Raw genomic sequence first — 22,421 nt, forward strand, 5'->3', positions numbered from 1 at the left:
TCTCGCCGAAATAATAATAATGTAGACATCCGACAGCTGCGCCTGAACGGCCCTGGAGCCAGAAAGTTAAAAATATTAACTGCATTCAGCTTTATTGTTACCCTAGGCAGGTGCATACAGCCTATTAAAAGTTTTGAATTCGGGACGAGGCCTTATACTGTAGTACCAGGCCTAGGCCTCCTCAGCTTGAGTATTAGTTACGTTAATTTGCTTTTCACCGCTCGGCACACAGCTGATCCAGATTCCATCATTCCACCCTACTAGATTGATACCTGCCTGAATACGTGACTCATTCATTAAGTTCGGACAAAGCATATCATCATCCTTTTTTTTCTTCCGACAACGCACAATTATCGCAATCAGTTTGGACTACAGTATAGTCAAGAAACGTTTCTCATCACCGCGAAAATTGACATTACGGAAATTTGACATCTTTCGTGCAACCGAACATCGAGCGATGCAACAGTACTACCCCAGCGCTCCTCCCGATTATCCGGGCGCCCCACCGGCCTACGGGCAGGCAACGGGATCCTTTCCCGCTTCTCTCACAGCCGTTGGTCTGCAAGCGGTGGATTTCTTGCCGCTCATGACAGCCGAAGACGGCCCATCCGACCGCCCCGAGTACGAACGCTTCAACATCCTGGTCGAGCGGGCCAACCACTTCCTGCGCGACAATCCCCATTGCACCGTCAATACCTGCGAAAGCGTGGAGTTCAGCGTCTGCGATGGAGGATGGGAGATCGACACGGTGCAATCAGTCTTCGTCGCTTACGGTACGGTATAAACTTCCATCCTAAGAGTTCGCTTATTCACTATATAATCCATGACTGGTAAATGCAATGAGTAGTCTGCAGTTTGAATTACTAGTAACGATAAGGAGACCCGACGCGTTGCAGGGGACAGCAACAACCGCTACATCCGCGGTCTGCGCTTGTGGATACAGCCGCGGAGCACGTCAGCAGCAGTGAGCCAGTTCGAGCCCGATCAGATCGGCTACGTGAATTTCCTCCCCGATATTCAGCGCGATGATGCGCCGCAACGATTGGACATCGTTCTTGAGCGCATCAACCGCACGCAGATCAAAGGGAGAATCATTACGGTGGAGACGCAGCCCATCAAATGGGGCAACAGTGGTGAGCCAACACAGATGTCGTTTCTCGTTCTAGTCCCCGTGTCTGCAATTTTGCTTATCGTTGAGTGAGCAAAAGATATTTTCGGGTTTTTATTCTGTTATTTCATACCCGTATAGAAATCTGTTTTTCCCTAGCACTAGATCCAGATCGGACGATCTGGACGGAGCGGGGCATGGCAAGAGATCGTTTCATTAATCTCGTCCGCATCTTCTACATCCGCGGCGCCGTGGAACACTTGCAGGTGGGCTTGGAGGATTTTGTACCGGCCGTCCTGGAGAAGGCCACCGCCTCCTCCAACCCGCGCATGGAGACCTTCCCGATGGTGATGCAGCGCGTCCAGAAGTGGTTGTTATCGGTGCCGCCTCACTTCCGACCCGTTAACGTCCAGACGGTCATGTTTCGCTGGAGCTACAACAAGGGCATCGACACCAAAGATATGACGTACCACGAGAACAAGACATTGCTCAATTATCTCCGGTTAGATGGAGAAGCCGCTGTTAATATTTTAGATTTGTAGATTTGTTAGGTTTTGTCCGTCGTCTTATAGATTTCTGCGGGTGGCGTACGTCATCGAGAACCCGGACAGCGGTCCCGTATCGCGTTCGACCATCCAGCTGGGCTCTAAACTGATGGTTCCGGAGATGATTCAACAACCGGTGTTCTTGGATCAGGAGGCTGTTGCCAAACTGCGCCAAGCCGCGCATGATGCTGCCGCGGCATCGAAAACTGCCGCCTTCGAATCGCGGAATGCTTCGATAAAATCCGGCGAGACGGATTTGATATCCTTGGAGGCTGCGTTGAAATCGCAGGAGTCCGCCTTCACGATGCAGCAGGTTGCTTTGAAAGCGCAGGAGGCTGCGTTTAGACTACAGGAGTCTGTCACACGATCGCAGAAGGGCGAGTTTGAAACGCAGGAATCATGTCGTCGGCGGCTGGATGCGTGGCTAAAGACGACCGGGGCAGGCGTCGTCTCGGTGGAGACGCTGGTGATGCGCATCGTCGGTGGCGGGGAGTCCGTGTATGGCTTTGATGCTATGCACACCTGGAACGAGATGCACTTGTCGCTCTCGGGCACTCGCAATTTAACCAAACGCGACGATGAGCGTTTCGCGTTGATGTATCGGATTTACACCGACGAAATTGTGCCGGAACCTGGTGGTACGGTGGCGAAATCGCGGTTGGAAAACTTTACGATCTATTCTGGTAGCGGGGAACGTGATTACGCTAAATTCTCGCACAAATCGTGAAGGATATCCGTTATCTGCATCATGCTTCGTTGACTTTCTTGCCGGTTTTTTTGGCAGCGATCTGCTAAACTATTCATTCTCTTTTTGAGATGTTTCATTGAATTTTTATTTTTTTTCCAGCGTATTTTATAATTCAGTACACTGCCTTCCGGTGAACGGTTAAAGCGGATAGTTTTTAATTGTGCTCGATAGTATTTAGAAAAAATCGAAGGAACGTATACGGTATACGTGACGTATACGTATACTTTCTAGTAGGAATATAAATAAATCATTGATAGCCGTTGCTTTATGTGATGAAGTGTCATAAGTCATTATTGTTGATGTTATGTTGTTACGTTGTATTTTAGTACGAAGTAGAAATGCGGAATTAAACCCAGAGTAAAACTACTTCAGTATACAATGTGAGCTGAAACTACAACATGTGCAATAATTACTACATGATCCCTTAAAAAAACCTTTTGGTAGCTAGACACGTATTTAGGAAATGGTGCACAAATCACCACTGTGCACTGGCGTCGCGTAGGCGTGCCGCTGGGTATCGTGAATGATCACCGGCTGATCCGGGACGATTCCGTCCGTGTATATCCGGTACATATAGACGAAACGTTGATTGTGCGTGTGACTGTCGGAGTGCGGCAGGTGTACGTTGTTACAAATGCGCATGGCGTCCCCATCGTTGACGGTCTCCCCGCCGCTGACCATCGGCATGAGCAGTGTCTCCACCGCCACGACACGTGCACCGGTCGCTTGCACCCATGCGTCCAACCGTTGTCGGCACGTGTCTTGTGATTCAAACGCCCCGACTCCGCAAAATCCGTGCGATGGCAGTACCCGAGGAGTGAAGAGCTGGCTGTCGAGTTGGATCATCGACCGGCTCAGGGGGCCGGTGGTGGGGTCTTCGACAATGAATGCCACGCGAAGATATCTGCAACCACAAAAACTGGCCGATAGTCTTGTGTTCAGGTTGCAGCTCAAGTCGGTAATCTTTCGTTTGTTCGCATTCCACAAACAAGTGCTTCATGGAAAAAGGGAAAAGATAAAGTTGCGTACCATGTGATTAACATACGTACCAGCTGCGAGGTTGTATGAAATTTACTATACCGAGACGCGTCAATTTATGCGTAGGTTAGGCATAAGTTTAAGTTCTTCCAGGATTATTAGGTGTATTTCACAAGGAAACGTATTTTGGAAAAAGCGTTCAAAGTACACGTTTACAGAATGTGGTGGATGGTACAATAAATTCGCTGAGGGTTGACCACTGTCCACTAAGTAGTACTTGTGTAATACCGGTATTGCTTTTGATACACTACTAACCGCATATAATTCAGATGCTGTTTATCTTCCCGGTACGTCATGGCCCACGTGTCGAATTTATTACCGCTCCCTCGGAATGCTACGGTCTGGACGTTGACGGGACGGTAATTGGGCGGCACGGACAACATCCACTCTCGGACACGCTGCATGACGGCCGGAAAGGTCTGGGTGTGCGGGTGCGAATAATCGTCACCACTGGACGGAAGGAAGTCTTTCAGTCCCACCTGGACGCGCTGCGCGGGACCGCGGATGTAGAAGATGCGCACCAGGTTGAGGAAGCGTTCTCGCGTTCCGCTGCGCTCGGTCCAAGCAGTGCGATCGGCGTCACAATCTAATGGTCAAGAAAAATTTATCGAGATTACCGGAACTTATACTAATCTTTATCGCCCAGGAATTAAAATCAGTTAATCACAGAAATTACAACGTCACTGATATGGTAATACAATTCTTCACATATGTACAAATATTTGAAAACTTGCTTTCATCGAATTACCTTTGCTGCCCCATTTGACGGGTTGCGTCTCCACCGTGATGATCGTCCCTTTGACAGGCTTGCTGTTGATGCGTTGCAGTACGCTGTCCAGTCGCTCCACCGAATCGTCGTAGTTGATTCTCGGAAGGAAGTTGAGATAGCCGATCTGCTGGGCGCCGGTAATAGTAGTAGCAGAACACGAGCTGCGGTGCTGCATCCACAAGCGCAAACCGCGGATGTACCGGTTGTCGGAATCGCCTACGAATTACAAGACTATCTGGATTCAAAACGATACGCTTACAATAAAGTGGCATGATCTTTCAGCAATAAGAAATCATTTTCCCAATAACCATGCTTGTGGTTAGGCGCCACCCGTCATTTATTTTATCGGAACTAACCGTAGACAGTAAAAGCCGATTCCACCGCATCGATATCGTATCCCTTACTGTACACCGGAAACTCTACACTCTCGCAGGTGTTGACCGCCCAGTGAGGATTATTGCGGAGAAACACACTGGCTCGCTCTGCGAGCACGTTGAAGGACTCGTACACCGGGCGATTGCACGGCCCGGCCACTGCCGTCACCCGCGGCAGAAAATCCACGGCCTGTAGACCAGTGGTCGTCGGCGGCGATCGCATGACGAGCCCGTAATCCGGCGGGGCGTCCGTGTAAGGGCGGGATGCGCTAGCATGTTGCATGAGGGGGTTGCAGTGTCTGGAAGATAATCAAGGAGCGTGGTAGGTTTACGCAATGCTGTCGAAGATAGTGATGTGCCGAAATGAATTTCCATCCCAGTGCAGCAGGGAGCAAGTGGTATTCTACAAGCGAACATAATGACTCGGATGTTGCTCATTAATGTCATGCGTCATACAATGCTGTGAAAGTGGGCCCTTCGATTGTCTGCGCTTGCGTCGACTAAATATGTTTGCAGTTTGGCATTTCCACGCAAATGATATCATCGTATTGCAGCCACGACAGGGTCATACGGTACCGCAGTGTCTGGGTATGTCAGTGTGCCATCTATCGATCGATTTACGCGCTATGAATCTCTAAATACTGCACAGTAGCTCTAACCAGATACCAGTACAGTACATAATAAGCCATTCCCGTATCACTTCAGCATGACGCTCAGTTTAAAAGCAATGAGCAAGAAACATTCATTATTGGATGTTTCTTCATTTTACCATGTAGCACCGCTCGCAAGCGTATTTCGGGGTTACTGTAATAAATAGTCATTGACTTATCACTTAAACTAAACAAAACATCAGCGAAATTCTATTCGATAGTAGCTAATAAAACCAAAAAGCGTTTGCGGTCACAGTATCTGTCAATAAAAAATCTAGACCATAACAACAATTAAAATCCTATTTCTTTTTCACAAAAAGGTGTAGTTTGAAGATATTACGTGCAAATAATATCTATAATAATACTGCAATTTCAAAAACGTAGACAGAAAAATGACAGACCCAGAGGATAACGATACGACAATTTGCTGAAGCAGCGGCGACCAAAAACGGGCACCAAAACACGTTACATGCTTGCGTTAAAATCCATTCTACAGATTTCCGTGTCACACAGACTGACCTTGTTAAACAATGGGGCACCCGGCACCATTCTCCATCTCCCTCGTGTCATCCGGCTCGGTTCGTATCTCCCTAACTTCCGCCACCATTCCGTCGGTGTAGATCCGGTAGACGTACATGAACTGTTCATCCTCCCGAACCGTCCGACTACTGGTGCGCACGTGCACCTGGTGCGTGTCGTTCCACGTGTGCATGGCATCCATACCGTACACGGCCTCGCCGCCTCCGGCCACCCGCATCACCAGCGTCTCCGCCGCAACAACCCGCGCGCCGGCTGCCTTCACCCATGCGTCTACACGCTGACGACAGGCCTCTTGTGATTCCAAGACAATCTCGTCAAAAAATCCCGTGCGCGGAACTCGCTGGGGAACGATGAGTTTGCAGCCCAGCTGAATCATCGACCGCGATATGGGACCGTCGGCGGGATCTTCGGTTAAATAGGCCACGCGAAGAAAACTGTAAATTGAAATAATTTTCAAGAATGTTTAGGTTTATAACTACGACTACTTTTATAAATGAATGATCTCTGACCGCAAATACACCAGCTGTTTTTTGCTCAGACTGTACGTCATATCCTTCGTGTCGAGCGCTTTTTTGTCGTTCCAGCGGAAACTGACCGTCTGAATGTTAATTAAGCGGTAGTTAGGTGGCACCGATAGCAGCCACTCCTTGGTCCGCTGCATGACGGCCGGAAAAGTCTCCATCCGTGGCCGCGCAGAGCCGCCCGCGCTATCCAGTCTAACCGGCACGAAATCCATCACTCCGACTTGCGCATGCTGCACCCGTCCCCGGAGGTAAAACATGCGAATAACCTGGACGAAACGCTCGCTAGTCCATGTACCTTCCGTCCAGATAGTGCGTTCCGGGTCGAGACCTGAAAAATAAACCACCATGATTGCGGAAACGTAGCTCTGCGGACGGCAGGACCCTACCGTTACTTCCCCACTTGATAGGCAGCGTTTCCATTGTAATGAGCTGGCCTTTGATTGGATCGCTGTTGACGCGATGAAGGACGCCGTCCAGTCGCTCCACTTGGTCAGCCGCGATCTGCGGCAGGAAGTCTACGTAACCAATCTGGTCGGGTTCAGTCTGGTTGGCAGAAACAACGCGCTGCGTCCACAAGCGCAAGCCGCGGATATAACGGTTGCTGCTCTCTCCTGCAAACCGAAATCATACGTTTTGGCCGGCCTTAATCATACATTATGGATGCATTCCAAAAATCCAAACCAACTAACGATAAGTAACAAAAATTCGAAAATAAGACGCTAAATTAAATGAAAATTAATAATTATCTAAACTAACATAATTAATTAGCTAAACTAACATAATTGTTATACTTTTCCCCCATTTGGTGTATAAATACCAATAATAATAAAACATTACCGCGTATAAATTCTATACCTCTATACCTCAAAACTGGAGAGGAATAAATAATTCAATATGCTGCGGTACCCATCCAACAAGCATTTGCACGCATTTAAAAGCGTTAAACATGGGGGCGTGTTGCAACGAGTACAGTATATGTCACTGTTTCCGTTACTGTTACCAATTTACCATAGACGGTGAAGAGCGACCACTCCTTGTCCACACTACGACCCCGCTTGTGCACCCGCAGCTCCACACTCTCACATGTGTTGACGCAGCATCGCGGGTGCTGGTGTAGGAAAGTGTTGGCGCGCTCCACTAGTACACTGAACGGCTCGTATTCCGGATAGAATCGCGGAGTTGAACGGCTGCAGATAAAGCGCTAATGCCACCAGTTCTTCATATAATTCCGTACCGTATTCAAATTTTGCTGTCTGAATGAAAATTATAATTATGCAGTCTATCGAACCAAAGTTCGAAGACGGCATAATTATAGTGTATATCCAGACAGCAAAACTTTCTAACTAAAGTTAGAAAGCTCTTCGGATCTCATGCGTACCCGGAAGGACCGTCGTCCCAGTCACCCGCCAACATCCGCGGCAGGAAATCCACCGCTTGCAGTCCCTCACCTACGAGCGGTGCGGCATTCCCGTAGACCGGCGGATCCTCGGCGTAGGGCGGTGGAGGCGCGCTGGGGCACGGCTGATCCATGAGAATGATCGCTGCTCAGCCGGTACCGTTGATTTTCACGGAGTCGACTCGGGACGTTGTCACCCAACTCCAGTTATGGCGCACTTCCGGTTGCAGTTCTCAAGACAGCTTTGGGGCTATAAGCAAGACTGATGCAGAGCAGAGCAAACGCGGTCCTTAACATAATACCGCCGCGTACCGCTGGACTGCAACGGCAAGAATACATCAGCATCAATTAAGGCGAAGTCGTACTACTCTCCCGTAATCACAATTTTTGCGCGGCGCTGACGTGCCAGTAACTGCCAAAGATTAGCGCCCTCATCTGTGTTTCAAGGAGTTTACTTCTCTTATTCGCGGTTGACCAAATAAAATTACAATTACTTGTAAAACAATCTGAACCCCAGAAGAAGCAAACAATCAGCGTAGTGCCCCTGACAATGAGCAGGCAATGGTATCAGTTATAAGCAAGAATAAACTTTCAAAACGCTGTGCGAATAAAAGAAACTAATGATCAAACGCATCCAGGACAGTACGTTGTTCCTCCCAAGTCCCAGCAGCAAGCAGTTCAGCGAGGCCAGCTCTAATCTGAATACGAAGGAGAACGCTTCTCCAGGAAGGCCGTCATACCTTCCTTGCGATCATTCTAAAGGAAACGAAACTTGGATATATTGCATGGCGGAAAAGAAAACCGATTAAAGCATACCGTGGCAAATGTGGAATGGAAGAGTCGCTTCTCGTACACCAAACCGTGGCTAAGTGGAACCTCGAACGCTGATTAAGATAAAGTTATGATCAGCCTAACATTCTACACATACAAAAAAGTTGTAGAGTTACTAATTTAAAGGGCTAAAGAAATAAGCTGAACTGATTTAAAAAATCAGCGAGAGCGTCTAATGACTCTAATGCACTTACAAGCATTGACGGCCTCCTTGGCCATCATAACCGCCACCCGTGAATGCGATGCAATCTTTTCCGCCAGCTTCACCGCTTCGCCTACCAGCTGATCGGGCGGGAAAATCTTGCTGACCAATCCTGCAGGACATAGGAATGCTCATTATCGCAACTTGATAATTGGGAAATAAATATATTTTACCGAAAACAATCAATCAAAATAGTAATTTCTAAAAGCCAGTACAAATTCAGCGGACAGAAAAGCGAAAACGAGCGATTGTACAGAATACTTTGTCACGCAGAAAGAATGCTTCAGTTAACCTCGTTTCGCTACCGTCCTTATCTGGGGGAGCGTATTGGTCAATGAGCGACAAGTGAGGCCAATCATGCTGATACCCATCGATAAACAAACCCACGGCACGTTACGCTACGGTGTAGTAGTTGTCGTAATTTTTGGAACCCGCGAGGGTACAAAAACATTAAACAGAAGTTTATTTAATTGTTGTTAATTTGCCTGGGTGAGCCACCCATGTTATTACACTTTTGGCACAAAACACCTATGAGTATTGTACATAAGTTTTCTAAAACCCCTACACAACCAAGTACATAAGTTTACAGATCCTGAACTAACTACCTAAACGAAATTTTTGTTCGTTCTTTTCGCGCACATATTAGTTAAAAAATGTAAATGCTGTAAAAGTTTCAGGAAGCGCACAAATATTACAACTTACCGGCTTTTTCTGCCTCGACTGCCGAAATACGGTTTCCGGTGAGGATCATCTCCATCGCCTTGGATTTGCCGATGGCCTTCACCAAGCGCTGCGTACCACCGGCGCCTGGGAATCAACAACAGAGTATTACTTAAAGTGTCTTCTTAGACATTTCCAAATCTGGCATCACCCAGCGAAACAATCCATACCCGGAATCGTGCCAATGTTGATTTCCGGTTGGCCAAACTGAGCTTTCTCTCCGGCGTAAATAATATCGCACATCATTGCCAGTTCACAACCGCCACCAAGCTACAAATACGAAAATTCATAATTAATTTTCATGCGCACATAAAGAAGGGCAAACATTGGATTGCAAAGTCAGCAGCAAGGGACAGGAGTACTGCTGTACTGCAGATGCATCCGCAATAGCATACGTAAGACTCGGTGAGAGGCGAAAAGCATTTGATCAGAAAAACTGAAAAGGTGGTTAGTTTTTGTGCTTACTGCAAATCCGTTGACAGCCGCGATAACGGGCTTGCGGAACTCGGTAATGCGATTCCAGCGGTTGAGGAAATTGCGACGGTACACGGCGGGGAAGGCGTGATTCTGCATCTCCTTGATGTCGGCCCCTGCGGCGAAGGCTTTCTCGCTGCCGGTGATGACGACGGCGGCGATGTTATCGTCAGCATCGAAGCGCTCCAGTGCCGCGTTGATTTCGTCCATCAGCGGCGAACACAGCGCGTTCAGCGCCTTCGGACGGTTCAGCTGGATCAGGCCCACATTGCGCTTGTCGCCCTTCACCTCCACGATCAGATTCTCGAAGGTTCCCTCTGAAAGGGATAAACTGACTTTTGAGTGTCAACGCAGCTCAGGCAAACCAACGCTACTGCAGCGATGTCGGTTGCAGCCGCGTGCTCCCAGCTCCGAGCGATGCATTTAAAGCACTCCAACAACTCCTTGGTATGCTCGTTGTAATTAAGTTTTACCTTGTTGTGCCTGTGTAGAGGCGGCAGAGCAAGGCGCCTGCATCATCCTAGTGACGTTGGAGACCAGGAACGAGCGGGTGTGTGATGCTCCACGGACGAGGATCTGCGCTTTCCCAATCAACGAAGCCATGACTGCAATCGTGTGCTGAGCAGATGGAAACGAAGAGATTTCGGGTGAAATAACAGAAAATTCAGTCCAAAGTCAAAAGGGCAATGCGGGGTAGTGGGAAGCGCCTGTCTGTTATCGAACGACAGCAGCGATGTTGCCGAACTCTGTTCAGTGTGAACTACGGAGAGCGTAAAAAGCGATCAGCTGGAAAGGCCTTTCTCTGGTTGGAACGCATTCAGAGTTCTGTCGCGTCGTCACTCGGCAAGCAAAATGCTGTATGTACGGGTGAACCCCCAGAGGCGGCTGCTTTAACAAGTCGGAAGCTGGATGACCGAGACTCTTTGCTTATCATCTTATAATCTTATTTTTATTTTTTTCAGAATCGTATTAATTTTTGTGAAATGTCATTGTGGTAAAATTTCCAGCAACAAATATGATGGTGCTTTCGATTATCAAGGCCGCATTGTTATCAGTTCGGATTGTTTTATAATAGTATCTAAAGCACTCAAGCAATTCGGTTTTCCGGTAACGCCATTCTTCCTCACTGAGCAGCCAGCAATAGCATGTCGAAAATGATCATGTCGCTCGTTTGAACCACTGCGTACCGAGAATCAGAGCTCGCAGCAGTAAAGAATCTCATCCGCTTTCCATAATGGCTGCACAAGTGCAACAAGGCGGTCCTTCCCAAGGGCCCCGTGGTCCCCCTCGGCCGCCCAATCCCTCCATGATTTCTCCCACAGGAATGTTGTCCACGGGCCCCAACCCCCACTTCAACTACCCCCATGCACATGCACGACCCCCCTTCGCGGGGGCGCCGCCGCAGGACGGGCCGTCTGGCGGTAATGAAGAGTTTTACAGCAGTGCCGCGTCGGGCTTCTACCTGCCTAAACAGGAGCTGGATGCTAAACGGCTGCGAAAGGCTATACATCGGCGGACGGTGGACTATTTCACGCCTGTCGTCAAGTATCTGCAGGTACATGGTGCAGTAGTAGTTGGGTGCACTACGGTCCACTTTACGACTACGCTACACATTTTTCTCTTGTGCATTTGTAAATTTCGCTATGGGATAAAATTTCTGCAATGGCTCTTTTCATGAAATATGAATTTGGAAATTAACGAGATTTGTGTTGTCGTGACAGGAGCGATCTGTGTACGTGAATCCCACCAGCTTCCGCGATCTGTTGGCTGATCCGCTCTATTATTCGGAGGTGGGTTCACTGGGTTGCAGCATGCGAAGTGTGTTCCGCAAAGGCGCTTTGATGTTAAAATGCGTGCCTTCAGATGTTGTCCTGTGTGGCCTACCCACACAACGCCTCCAACGCGATCACCACCAAATTCATTCGCCAGGCCACCAACAAGATCAAGTGTCCTGTCTTCGTGGTGCTGGTAAGTGGCGCATGAACTGTTCTGCCATAACAAATCAAGTAGTACGCAATCAGTTCTTTTTTCATTTTGATATAAGCAAGGTTAACGCAATATATTTCGGTACGTCTAGCAAGCTGGAAGGTGATTTTGCAGTTTGCCACTCGTCAAATTTTGTCTCGGATACCCATTGAGTCGTTTTAGCACGCGTACTTCGCAATACGTATGATTGGTTTCCTTCAGGCTGCCCTGTAATCCTGTCAGAATCTTTCCCGTTTAATTACTGTACATCATTGAAATTTTTACGAAGACGTAAATTTTTGAACAAACACCAATACTAGAAACTTCCGGTGCGTGATGTAGCTGGATTCGCCTGCTCAGCAGCGTTTTTGGGCTTTTATTGAAATTTCCCACTTTAATTTTATTATGCCCTACCGTTGGAGCATTCGTTTGGTAGAAGTAACTCGTAGAGATAAAAGGTTCCGTGATGGCAGTGGCTTCCGCTGGACCTTATGACCGTCTACGGTCCACAGTTCAGACCAAGTCATTAATTTTACAGCACTTATTCGTATGTATGGAAAAATGAAATTTTTATCGATGTTAAATGGCTGGACATACGTTGTGAAAACATTGATTGAGTAAAAATAAGGCAATCACATCAACTATAAAGCCAGATAATAAGAAGTAGCGCATGTTTTGTTTGCAGTGGACACCGGAAGGACGTCGTTTAGTGACCGGATCGTCAAGCGGCGAGTTTACGTTGTGGAACGGCTTAACTTTTAACTTCGAAACCATCTTGCAGGTCAGTGCATGGTAGTGCCTAGCAGTCGTACTCCAAAAAACTGCACAGTCCACCGTAAAATATGACACTTTATTAGTGTTCGAAGGCCGACTGACTAAAGCACGAAATTTTGTGTATTGAGTGCAATCTACTGCAAAAAAAACATTAACAAATTTAAGTTACCGCTTTGAAAATTTAGTTGAAACATTAGTTTCACTGCTTTCGCAATGTGATATTATGGTGTCTAGTTAAAACTGTCATGTCTTTATTGAACGCAGGCGCATGACACGGCGGTGCGTTCGATGGTGTGGAGCCGCAGTGACACATGGCTGGTGACCGGCGACGCATCTGGATACATCAAGTATTGGCAGGCCAACATGAACAACGTCAAGTCCTTCCAAGCGCACCGCGACTCCATCCGCGGCATCTCGTACGCGCATTGCTGCATTCCTGGTGGTTCTGGTGGCCGCTTTTTACTGTGTTGTGGTTTTGCAGATTCTGTCCGACGGACTTCAAATTTGCTACCGGCTCCGATGACGGCACAATACGCATCTGGGATTTTGAGAGCTGTGAGACGCTGAAGGTGTTGCGCGGCGGACATGGTGGTGAGGTGAAATGTGTGGACTGGCATCCTAAGAAGTCCCTATTGGTCACCGGCAGCCGGGATAATCAACAGCCGGTTAAACTATGGGATCCCCGCACCGCCGATGCCATCGGCACATTGTAAGTTAACTTATTCCGGTGCGATAGCAGTGTTGCATTGTAACGGCATTGTCTCGTGAATGTGTGGACGGCACTTGGCAGACATTTACGTTGGACTGTATAAAGTTGTTAACCATTACGTTTTGGTCAAGTTTTTGTAAGTGCCTGCGTTGGTTTCTGCGTGTGATTTGCCAGCTGCGTGTAGCAACATTGTGTTTATTTTACATTTTACTTTTATAGATATTTACACAAAGGCCCGGTGACGGATTTGAAATGGAATCCCATTAATTCCAACTATCTGCTGAGCTCATCACGCGATTCATTGGTCAAGCTGTTCGATCTGCGCAGCATGCGCGATGTGCAGACGTGTCGTGGCCATAAGCGCGAAGTGATGAGTATGTTAATTAAAAAAGCGAATTTCCTCTCCTTTAATGTCAGATTAATTTTTGAATTGTGGCAGGTGTTGGCTGGCATCCAATCTACCAGAGCCACTTTTGCAGCGGCGGCATCGACGGTTCCCTCATGTTCTGGGCCGTAGGCACCGAGCGGGAGGTGGGCGTGGTAGAGAATGCTCATGACGGAAGCATTTGGAGTATGAGCTGGCATCCGCAGGGCCACATACTATGTACTGGGTCCAATGACTGTTCCGTGTAAGTAGCAGTGCTGGCGTGCTTTTATGGACCCTAAGGAATATGTTCGATGCATTTATAGGAAATTCTGGACCCGTAATCGCCCGGGTGACACCATGAAGGACAAGTACAACGCCAAAGCGCGTAGTGATGTCGACAATCCATTGGATATACGTGAGCCCTAGACTTCAGTGCTGTAGTGAGCTTATTTGCTTATGTGATTTTGCTGTGATTTTCAGGAGGCTTCGAAATCGAAGAGGAAGAAGAGGAGTTCTTTGGTACGTTTCGTCTGGCTGTTTACATTTAGCCGAACATTTGGGTGCATTTTTAAATATTTTTTTTAAGCGACGGTACACCTAGATCTTTTTTGAGCTTTACGTGTTTGTTGCTCTTTATGTTTCAGTGGAATGTAGGCAGCGTGCTGTCGCGCTGCAGTTATTAGTGGTTTTCTTCAACGCTATGCTGCTACAATGTGCTGTATATGATCTGCAGTGATCGATGGCTGGAAAATCGTTTTCTTTTTGCAGACATTGCCAATTTCGACACTCAGGACATCACCGAATTTGAATCCAACGCCCCGCGACCCCCGGCTCCTACCGACCTTCCTCCTCCGCCCTTCCCTGCTATTCAACCGCAAATGCCCCCACCCTACCGCCCTCCTCCGCCTGGCCAGTATTTTCCACCAGGTCCCTTTCCTCCTTACCAGCCACCGCCCATGGGCCCCCCGCCGCCTCACCACTTCCCGGGTGGTGGAGCCCCACCGCCCCCAGGCTGGAATCCCCCGCCGCCACAGCAACAAGGACCCCCGCCGGTGCCGCAGTGGAACTGGCGCCCTCCCGTTCCCGCCACCACCGAAGGGGGCGCGCCACGGGGTGGACTGCTGCCGCCTCCCACGGGAGTCGCTGCCGGACCGGAAGGCGGTGGGCCAGGAGGGATGAAGCGGCCCTGGGAGGATGGAGGAGGCAGCGGCCAGCAAGAGGGAGGGTTCGACGACGGACAGTGGTCTCGAGGAGGTGGAAGAGGTGGTGGACGAGGGGGACGCGGAAGAGGTGTCTGGAGGCAGCGTTAGAAAAATTTTCGCTTTTTTATGTCTTCTCCGTTTCCTAAACAAAGATTTGAGTGTAAATGGCATGTGTGTTGTGTATAAAATGGAAATGCGATGTATTGACCGCTGTGCAAATGCATCATTGAAAGTATTGATTGCGATTAGCAGTCGGTTGTTTTGTTCACGGAGAAGTACGTCGTTCAATGGGGAATAAATGGCAAATCGCTGCCTGATGGGTTTTTGCGGCTTGGCCCGATTAGTTTATCGATTCGTCTACAATCTGAAGTAGCACTGGCCACTGATTAGTGCTACTACTGCTATTGGAGTACGCTTACGGTTTAATAAAATTAATTGTTAGTAACATGATGCGATTGTTTATGTAGTCGGCGACCTTTGCAAGCTAAAATTTGTACGACGACCTGAAAGTGTTGGTTTCTCTTAATCTAAGTTTGCAGGCTAATGACTAGTACTACTGATTACTATCTGTATAAAGTGTTCACGGTACAGTAAGTACTTCAACAACTATAGGAAGAAATTATCGTACAACACTTATTCATAATGTTAGTGTAGAGCAATAATAATAATTTTTATGAGTTTGTTGCCACCAGAAAAACATTTAACTACTCGTACATAAGTCTTTTACGGCAGTATCTGTACTGTGCAACAACAATTCCGGGGCGATTATTATCGATTTAAAGTTTAAATTTTTATTCAACATTCCCATCATCCATTTCATGCCAGGTTAAAACAATATGAATGCAAAACTTGGAGAGAAAACATAAGTCGTGAGCCAGCAATATTGGTACAATCGGGCGCATCTTCGCATCTGATTGCGGCATAAATATACAATACCGGTATAATTCTAGCAAATTCAATTTCGACAGTTGCGCAACTAAAACGGACAATTTAGTACACTTCAATCCGATGTCGGATATCCGTAGAATGTTTATTTGAAATCTAGTGCTGCTGCTGTTAAAGTTAGGCTGCGTGTTGAAGGTTAGTGCTGCAGAATGGTCATGAAAAAAGAAACAACGGAAGAAAACCAGGATATAATCAGCAAATTAAAACTAATTATATAAATTAAAGCCTAATGAATCAAGTTACAGCGCCTTCTTGGCCTTACTGTCCAGCGGGCCATCCATGATCGGCACCATACGTCGCTGAACCGTTTTGCCCGCCTCCGGATCGACCACCAGAAAAGTGGGGAAGAGTGCCGGCACTAATTCCTTCCCGGCCACATAAGTCTCCCCAAAGTGGCCGTTGAGGAAGGACAATCCCTCCACCGAGCGCTTGCGCTTGCCCAGTCCGAAGCCGAAACGGCCGCGGGCCTGCAGCGCCTTCTCGTAGGCATCCGCGTTGGGCATGAAGATCATCCCGGCATCGCCGTCTTCCCGCTTCCACTTGGCTTCCACAAGGTAGCAGCCAGCCTCGTTACAGCGGATCAGCGCCTCGGCACCAACGAGAAAGGTCACCAGGAGACATGCTCCCAACATAACCGCCTGCATTGCAAATTAATCGTGGTGACCTTGGAAAAATGTTAGGAAGAGTATGGTGGAATGGGGAAACGCTAGTGAAGCTGAGCGGGATGGGAAGCGGGATCTTATGGGACGCGCGGTTGGTAGCCTGCGGGGCCGGAGTGTAATTACAAGCGGCGCTGATGTGCAGCGATACGCTCGATCGGCTGTGATTGCTTGGACGCGGCTAATCGATGGCATTCGATGCGTACGGACGGCCGTACAATGAGTGGCGAATAATTGTTGTTTTATGGGGAATTAAGAGGAAAAGACCAGGCGCGTTGTGTTGTGCGCTTTCACAGCTGTCCTGAATCAATGCCCGCTGTAATCACGGGGCCGGCAGAGGCCCAACCTGCGCCAGCATTGTCAGGGCGCACTGGACGGGAAAATGGCAGAGAAAGGGCAACTTTTCGCAGAGTTTATTTGACGCTGCCGTCATGCGGATGAACAATGCGCCTAATGGTGACAAACAAGTTAAACCAACGCACAATTCACCAAGTGGATCAATTAGTTACATCAATTGTGTATAAAAATGAATGGTGTTTTTATATAGAACTGCATTTTCAGAAAGTTATAATCAAAAGTGGAATTAATTCGCCTCGTTTTACAGTCCACGGTCCTTGTAGAATAGATCGCTGACGTCCTGCGTTTCAATCTTTACCCATCCCGTCTCCTTGATGTGGTACACTGCCAATTAATTACCACATTTTATTCACAAGGAAAAGAAACAAGTTTACGCAATATAACCTTCGAACAATAGGAATAATCACGAATGACGTAAGTACAGTACTTATTCAAAAATATTCATCTTTTTAAAAATCAGCAATATGCATAAAATGGAAATAAGTAAACAATTAACACGAGAAGAAAACTTTTTATTTATCGCACAGAAAAGAACGAACGAAATTTCAGCGTTATGGAAGAAACAAATAAGTTAAAGAAAATAATTATGTCTAATGCAAGACACCTTACCATTAGATGCCTACCACAACAATAATGAATCCATGGAGTAACGAAATCATAATTTAATGAAATTAATTTCTATAACTTAAAAAATAAGTACAAGAGTAAGTAATTGAAGAATCAACAAAAACCGTCGACCGAGATTCAGTAATAAGATAAAGTTAAATACAAAATAAAGTTTAAAAAATAAAAACAAAAGGATGGACATGTGCAATGATCAAATACGAAAACCAGACCAGGCGTAAATGTGAAAACGAAAAGCAGAAAATCCGACAACACATCAGCAAATTCACACTAATTCACACTATCAGAGAACGAATCTGGTATTCTTACCGCTGACATTGCCACCGCTGTAGGGATCACGCATCGTGGCGTGGTAAATGGCCCGTCGGGCCAGCTCGTAGGCCTGCGGCTCCGTCAGATCATAGCGGTACTCTGTGTCCAGGACTCCAAAGGCGTACGGCGAGCCAGACCCAATGGAGAAGCAGTTGCCGGCCACGCGCAGTCCATCGTTATCGATAACATACAATCCCGGCCCCTGCGAAAAACACAAACACACCCTTACAATTTCACGCCGGAGTGCCGGTTGTCAAGCGTCCGCGACGTACTCGTTTGTCATATCCGGCAATCATTGACCCCTGCAAGGCAAACATGTTTATGCTGATGGCAATGCGCACAATGAAAAAGCGGGACTCACGATGGAGATGCCGTAGCCCTTGTAGCCGTAGAGCATGTTGGAGAGCAGTTTGGACGCCGCTGACACGGTGATGCGTTCGCGATTGCGCAGCTCATACATGCGGCACTGCCGGTTGAGGACGCGCATCCAGTAGGTGCAGTCAGCGGCACCGCCGGCCATCGTGCCCAGCAGGAAGCGTGAGATGGGGATCACTTTATTCACCGTCTGCGAACCTGCAAGCATACATAACATGCTCAACTACTTTTAACCTTTACACAACACATTCTGTACAACCAAACAATGAAATAGGTAGTTATTTAATGAGCCTTTACAACATACGTGCATGTACTACGTTGGTTCACTTTATTATATTTACAGTTTTACACTGTATGTAACGACAATTCAGCTAAACAGTGACTTGTGGGATTGTCGAGCAAGAAAAAACGCAAGAAAATCCAAAACAGGTAATTTTATCCAAGTTCTAAGACTTGTGCGAGTGCCCAAGCTGGCTTAGGTCAATTAATTTTTATCCACAAAACTGCCACAATGTTCAACTTGCGAGAAATCAGGTAAAACGTCATCCGAGAAACCGTAATATTTAAAGACAATGTTTTGAATCTCGTTTTTATTTCTGAACATTATAAAAAGAAATTCTTACAACTGTTGGGTTTTCCTCATATCAACAATTATCTCTTAACAGGTTGACAGTAGCCGAAAAATAGAATCAAGAATAGTTTTAAAGGAAAATTTTTTATGCGGATAATATAATTCATAATCCATGTATCGGTGTTAAACTTAAGATTTTTAAATTCATCAAGGGATCGTCGACCTGAAAACCACTGGGAAAATGGACGAACCTCGAATCCCATTTATCAATTTTCGCTGGGGATAAACTCTTTTCACTTTTCGCTTTATCACTTACTGATCTGTTGTCCGGCGGATGCCCGACTGTCGACGGCCACCATAACTCCGCCCTGGAACTTGAAGCTGAGCGTGGTGGTGCCGTGGAGGAAGAGGGAACGCGGATTGGCCACCAGACGTTCTTCCGTCTGCACGTCGCTCTCGTCCTCCAACAGCGCCTGGATTACGCGTTGCTTACCCTATCAGAAACATTTCCAACTCAGAAACGCATCATTCTGCGCGGAAAGCATTGGCCTACGTGGATGGACGGTAGCGGAAGGCCCACAGCGAACTCATTACTGACGGGATGCGTAAAACGCACATCCTGCAGACATTCGGGCTGCGGTGCGGAGAAGTCCAGGGATTCCCATGTGGAATCAGCGCCGCAGACGCGAGAAAGGGCCATGGTGAATAGAAAACAGAAAATGCTGTAGAACAGAAAAATATTTGTGGTAAAACAATATATTCGGAGGATAATGCCAAAATTTTCGAAGTAATTTTGGAACAAAAGTGCAAAACGAGAAGATAAATCAAATTTTCAGAACATCGTCATGGTAAAAATTGCTGATGCACGAACGGCTGAGTCATGAAGCAGAAGGCGATCGACGAGTTTGAAGGTGAGACTGTTACGACGGACAGAACAGAACCACCAGGCGGTTGCCTATGCGCTTCGAATACGGCGTCAGCAATCATCATTCAGGTAGACTCATGCCGTGGTAATTTTCCTCAAACAATTTCAGTTTCTGAAGTGTTGTATGTTTTTTAAATTTTATGTTTTCTCACTTTTCTGTTTTGGGAATCTTTTGATTTCTCTGCTGTTGTAACTGCTGGCTCCTTGTACTATTTTATGATTCATAACCATAATAACCATTACGATTATTATCGCATCTTGTGGATAACCTGGTTTAGTAGTTAGTTGTTACTACTTGTTACCTATTTAGTTTATCTGATTATAACGACTCGTGGCGTATTTGTTCCAGATATGTAGTGGCAAATACAGCTGATCTATTCACAATACGTCAGCGTATTAGATTGACCAACGACTGCATCGTCGTTGTTTTTCGTGACTTCTAAATTTAGCGATTTGATTGACTAGCAGACTTGCTGGTTGCAAACTTGCAAGTCTGGTCTCAGCTCAGTGACAATTGTCACAAAAACATTCGGGTACCGTTTGGTGGCTGGCGCTCTCTGATAACTAACGCTTCCCGCAGTGCTGTCTTTGTTCTGATGGATGGACCACGCAGCAGCGACGTTGAGGAAATTATCGGCGATGAATCCTCATCCAGCGTGCTGCATGAAGCATCAGGTGCGCGCGTGGACCGCGAAGTATGCCAAGACGCACCGGGCAGCTTCCCTCCCGCACCAGTGACTGACTCGGGACACTTCATCCCGCGTTCCGACGGTTTCGATATGATCGCCGTGGCCTACAACTTCGAAATGGCCCTGACGGAGCCCGACACTCGTAGCGAAGTGGGCATGGACCACTACATCCAGGCCTATCGCGAGCTCGAGAGGTACGCTTGTTACTTGCTTTTAACGGCTTTCACGGAGGTGTATAACAAATCTGATTCTATTCTTCGCTGTGGCGACGTAGCCACATATCAGAGAGTTTCCACCGTTTCTGACATTCATTGAATGCAGTTTTGCGTTTTTTGGATTTTTTGCTTATCTTCCTTGTCCGAGTTTGATTTCGCGCTCTCGCTTATTCAGTGTTGTCTTTTTAATTGCTGGTTCTGTGGAAGCATGAGGCGCACCATAATTTCCACTTCGCTTTTAATAAGTTAACCGCCAAGCGACTGTTGTAAATTACTACTCTACATGGCATTTACATGCATAACTAATTATCGAATTCGGATTTATTCTTACAGTACAGTAACAGTTGATCGTGACTTGGTTAATACTATTAGAGATTGTTAATAATGTCAATAATTTTATATCGGGCAGTATCTTTTGATTATTCTTTTCCTATTGCGCAGGTTCTTTGAATTAATGGGAACGATATTTGGCTTTGTGGGTGCGGACGTAAAGGACAAGCTGGACATTTTGAGCAAGCACCGCAGCGGCGCGGAAGGCGCCAACTACCGCACCATCCGCTTCATGATGGTTTTCGAAACAGGTGAGCCCTCGCGTCTGGAGCCCACCCGCACACCCCAGATTTCACCGCTGCCGTCCGCATCCCGCACACTCCTTCGACTTCACCGGGCGCTGGAGTTCATCATGATGTTCATGGAGTCGCTGATCGGCGCGCCCGATTGCGAAGGGTCGGACATCTGGCGCAGGATTGCTACAAGAAAACATTAGCCAGGTACAACATCATTTTTTCATTATTTTTCCAATTGCTTACGAATGTGCCCTTAAAAAAGCAGCTCTTAAAATCACTGTTGAAAATGAATACGTAGTTAATGGTAAGCCGATTTCTAAAAGGCTTTAGATTGAAATTGCTGCAAAGCTCCAGAATGTTAAGTACTTATTTCTTCGGTGTGTGCCACTATTTTTTAAAAGATTTTCTAAAGTACAGAGTAGTTTATATAAAAATGTTTAGTACATTGTTGCCGATCTTTTCGAAATTGTATAGAAGTCTCACAGCAAATCACAGTATTTATGAACCAATACTATTGTGGTAGTAGTTTCGTTATGTGTTATATGAGACTTACTGTATATCTGGAGCATAGAAATGTCTGGAGCATTTTGCATCCGGATATATTGAGAATTTTGCATGAATGTTTGGAAATTCAATACTGTGATTCGTAGGTATCACGGTTGGCTGGTGCAGAAAGGCGCCCACTTGGCCATGTACACACTGCCCACCAAGTACCGGCTGATGGAGCGCATCTCCAAACATCCCTACTCCGAGGTAACCGACATTGCCCGCCGTATGACCGAGGCCATGCGGCCTGTCTTCGATCGCACCCAGGAGTTGTACACCGAGTTTAAACTTCACGATTTGCCTTGATGGGAACATCACTACTGTACCGTTTTTGTTACGTAATCAAAACTGGGCAGCTGTTTTACGTTCAGTGTAGTTCTGTACTTTTCTGCGTACCGGTGCGCTGTGCCATGACGTGAATTCGATTCCGGGTCCATTCCGTTGCGTAGTAGATTTTTACAATTGACGCTATACGAACAACTGTGTAAATTATCGAAATGCCGGCCATTCGCCTTCTTCCGGTCCGATTAAATTATTTTTTTATATGACTCACCTGTTGTCGTTTTTTTCCGCCGTGATTTCTGGTTTCTGTAGTTAAATATAATTTATTTGCATTGACTACCTTTGTAGTTTGTAATGGTATTGTGATCGACGAAGAAAAGAAAGTAAGTTTGGAAACTGCGTAAATGTGATTAATAAGT

General features: G+C 46.8%; 6 protein-coding genes and 1 non-coding gene across 12 annotated transcripts; 4 read left to right on the forward strand and 3 right to left on the reverse strand.

Moving 5' to 3' along the window:
* Window positions 1–83: 83 nt before the first annotated feature.
* Window positions 84–2,767, forward strand: LOC129590542 (uncharacterized). Its single transcript, XM_055485824.1, has 4 exons — window positions 84–773; window positions 897–1,133; window positions 1,268–1,610; window positions 1,681–2,767. Exons 1-4 carry the CDS (start codon window positions 458–460, stop codon window positions 2,378–2,380), a joined length of 1,596 nt encoding a protein of 531 aa, XP_055341799.1. The 5' UTR covers window positions 84–457; the 3' UTR covers window positions 2,381–2,767.
* Window positions 2,652–8,139, reverse strand: LOC129590543 (uncharacterized). Of its 3 annotated transcripts, XM_055485826.1 has the most exons (7): window positions 8,005–8,139; window positions 7,675–7,942; window positions 7,305–7,483; window positions 6,683–6,907; window positions 6,282–6,624; window positions 5,752–6,206; window positions 4,846–4,985 (listed from the first exon to the last, which is right to left on the reverse strand). In XM_055485826.1, the coding sequence occupies exons 2-6, from the start codon at window positions 7,824–7,826 to the stop codon at window positions 5,756–5,758; spliced, it is 1,350 nt and encodes a 449-aa protein (XP_055341801.1). In that variant the 5' UTR covers window positions 7,827–7,942; window positions 8,005–8,139; the 3' UTR covers window positions 4,846–4,985; window positions 5,752–5,755. The 3 variants fall into 3 exon arrangements, with proteins under 3 accessions (XP_055341802.1, XP_055341801.1, XP_055341800.1); XM_055485825.1 differs by lacking the exon at window positions 8,005–8,139 and having other exon boundaries at window positions 7,675–7,999; XM_055485827.1 differs by lacking the exons at window positions 6,282–6,624; window positions 6,683–6,907; window positions 7,305–7,483; window positions 7,675–7,942; window positions 8,005–8,139 and adding exons at window positions 2,652–3,305; window positions 3,695–4,025; window positions 4,188–4,424 and having other exon boundaries at window positions 4,565–4,985; window positions 5,752–5,893.
* LOC129590545 (enoyl-CoA hydratase, mitochondrial-like) lies at window positions 8,127–10,743 on the reverse strand. Its single transcript, XM_055485829.1, has 7 exons — window positions 10,393–10,743; window positions 9,911–10,236; window positions 9,616–9,715; window positions 9,428–9,532; window positions 8,718–8,837; window positions 8,509–8,576; window positions 8,127–8,448 (listed from the first exon to the last, which is right to left on the reverse strand). The coding sequence occupies exons 1-7, from the start codon at window positions 10,520–10,522 to the stop codon at window positions 8,386–8,388; spliced, it is 912 nt and encodes a 303-aa protein (XP_055341804.1). The 5' UTR covers window positions 10,523–10,743; the 3' UTR covers window positions 8,127–8,385.
* Window positions 9,029–9,157, forward strand: LOC129590617 (U4atac minor spliceosomal RNA). The gene has a single exon (XR_008690754.1). It is a non-coding gene; the product is annotated as a U4atac minor spliceosomal RNA (small nuclear RNA).
* Window positions 9,046–15,283, forward strand: LOC129590541 (pre-mRNA 3' end processing protein WDR33-like). 4 transcript variants are annotated; one of them, XM_055485822.1, is made up of 13 exons: window positions 9,046–9,214; window positions 9,397–10,776; window positions 10,995–11,474; window positions 11,641–11,709; window positions 11,783–11,887; window positions 12,570–12,665; window positions 12,923–13,074; window positions 13,140–13,367; window positions 13,587–13,741; window positions 13,807–13,996; window positions 14,058–14,149; window positions 14,215–14,253; window positions 14,503–15,283. In XM_055485822.1, exons 3-13 carry the CDS (start codon window positions 11,154–11,156, stop codon window positions 15,042–15,044), a joined length of 1,989 nt encoding a protein of 662 aa, XP_055341797.1. In that variant the 5' UTR covers window positions 9,046–9,214; window positions 9,397–10,776; window positions 10,995–11,153; the 3' UTR covers window positions 15,045–15,283. The 4 variants fall into 4 exon arrangements, with proteins under 4 accessions (XP_055341797.1, XP_055341796.1, XP_055341798.1 ...); XM_055485821.1 differs by having other exon boundaries at window positions 9,403–10,776; XM_055485823.1 differs by having other exon boundaries at window positions 9,123–9,164.
* A 1,654-nt stretch (window positions 15,284–16,937) lies between these two features.
* LOC129590368 (proteasome subunit beta type-5-like) lies at window positions 16,938–19,607 on the reverse strand. The gene is made up of 6 exons (XM_055485563.1): window positions 19,333–19,607; window positions 19,096–19,273; window positions 18,195–18,406; window positions 18,106–18,135; window positions 17,831–18,035; window positions 16,938–17,221 (listed from the first exon to the last, which is right to left on the reverse strand). Exons 1-6 carry the CDS (start codon window positions 19,477–19,479, stop codon window positions 17,139–17,141), a joined length of 855 nt encoding a protein of 284 aa, XP_055341538.1. The 5' UTR covers window positions 19,480–19,607; the 3' UTR covers window positions 16,938–17,138.
* Window positions 19,608–19,836: 229 nt separating this feature from the next.
* On the forward strand, window positions 19,837–22,398 carry LOC129590609 (ceramide-1-phosphate transfer protein-like). The gene is given in 4 exon segments (XM_055485931.1): window positions 19,837–20,587; window positions 21,050–21,330; window positions 21,333–21,378; window positions 21,825–22,398. Coding segments are annotated over 4 exon segments (816 nt in total). The 5' UTR covers window positions 19,837–20,300; the 3' UTR covers window positions 22,027–22,398.
* The last annotated feature ends 23 nt before the right edge of the window (window positions 22,399–22,421 follow it).

Source organism: Paramacrobiotus metropolitanus, unplaced genomic scaffold (genome assembly GCF_019649055.1).
Source record: "Paramacrobiotus metropolitanus isolate TYO unplaced genomic scaffold, Prichtersi_v1.0 Parri_scaffold0000040, whole genome shotgun sequence".
NCBI classification, from domain to species: Eukaryota; Metazoa; Tardigrada; class Eutardigrada; order Parachela; family Macrobiotidae; genus Paramacrobiotus; species Paramacrobiotus metropolitanus.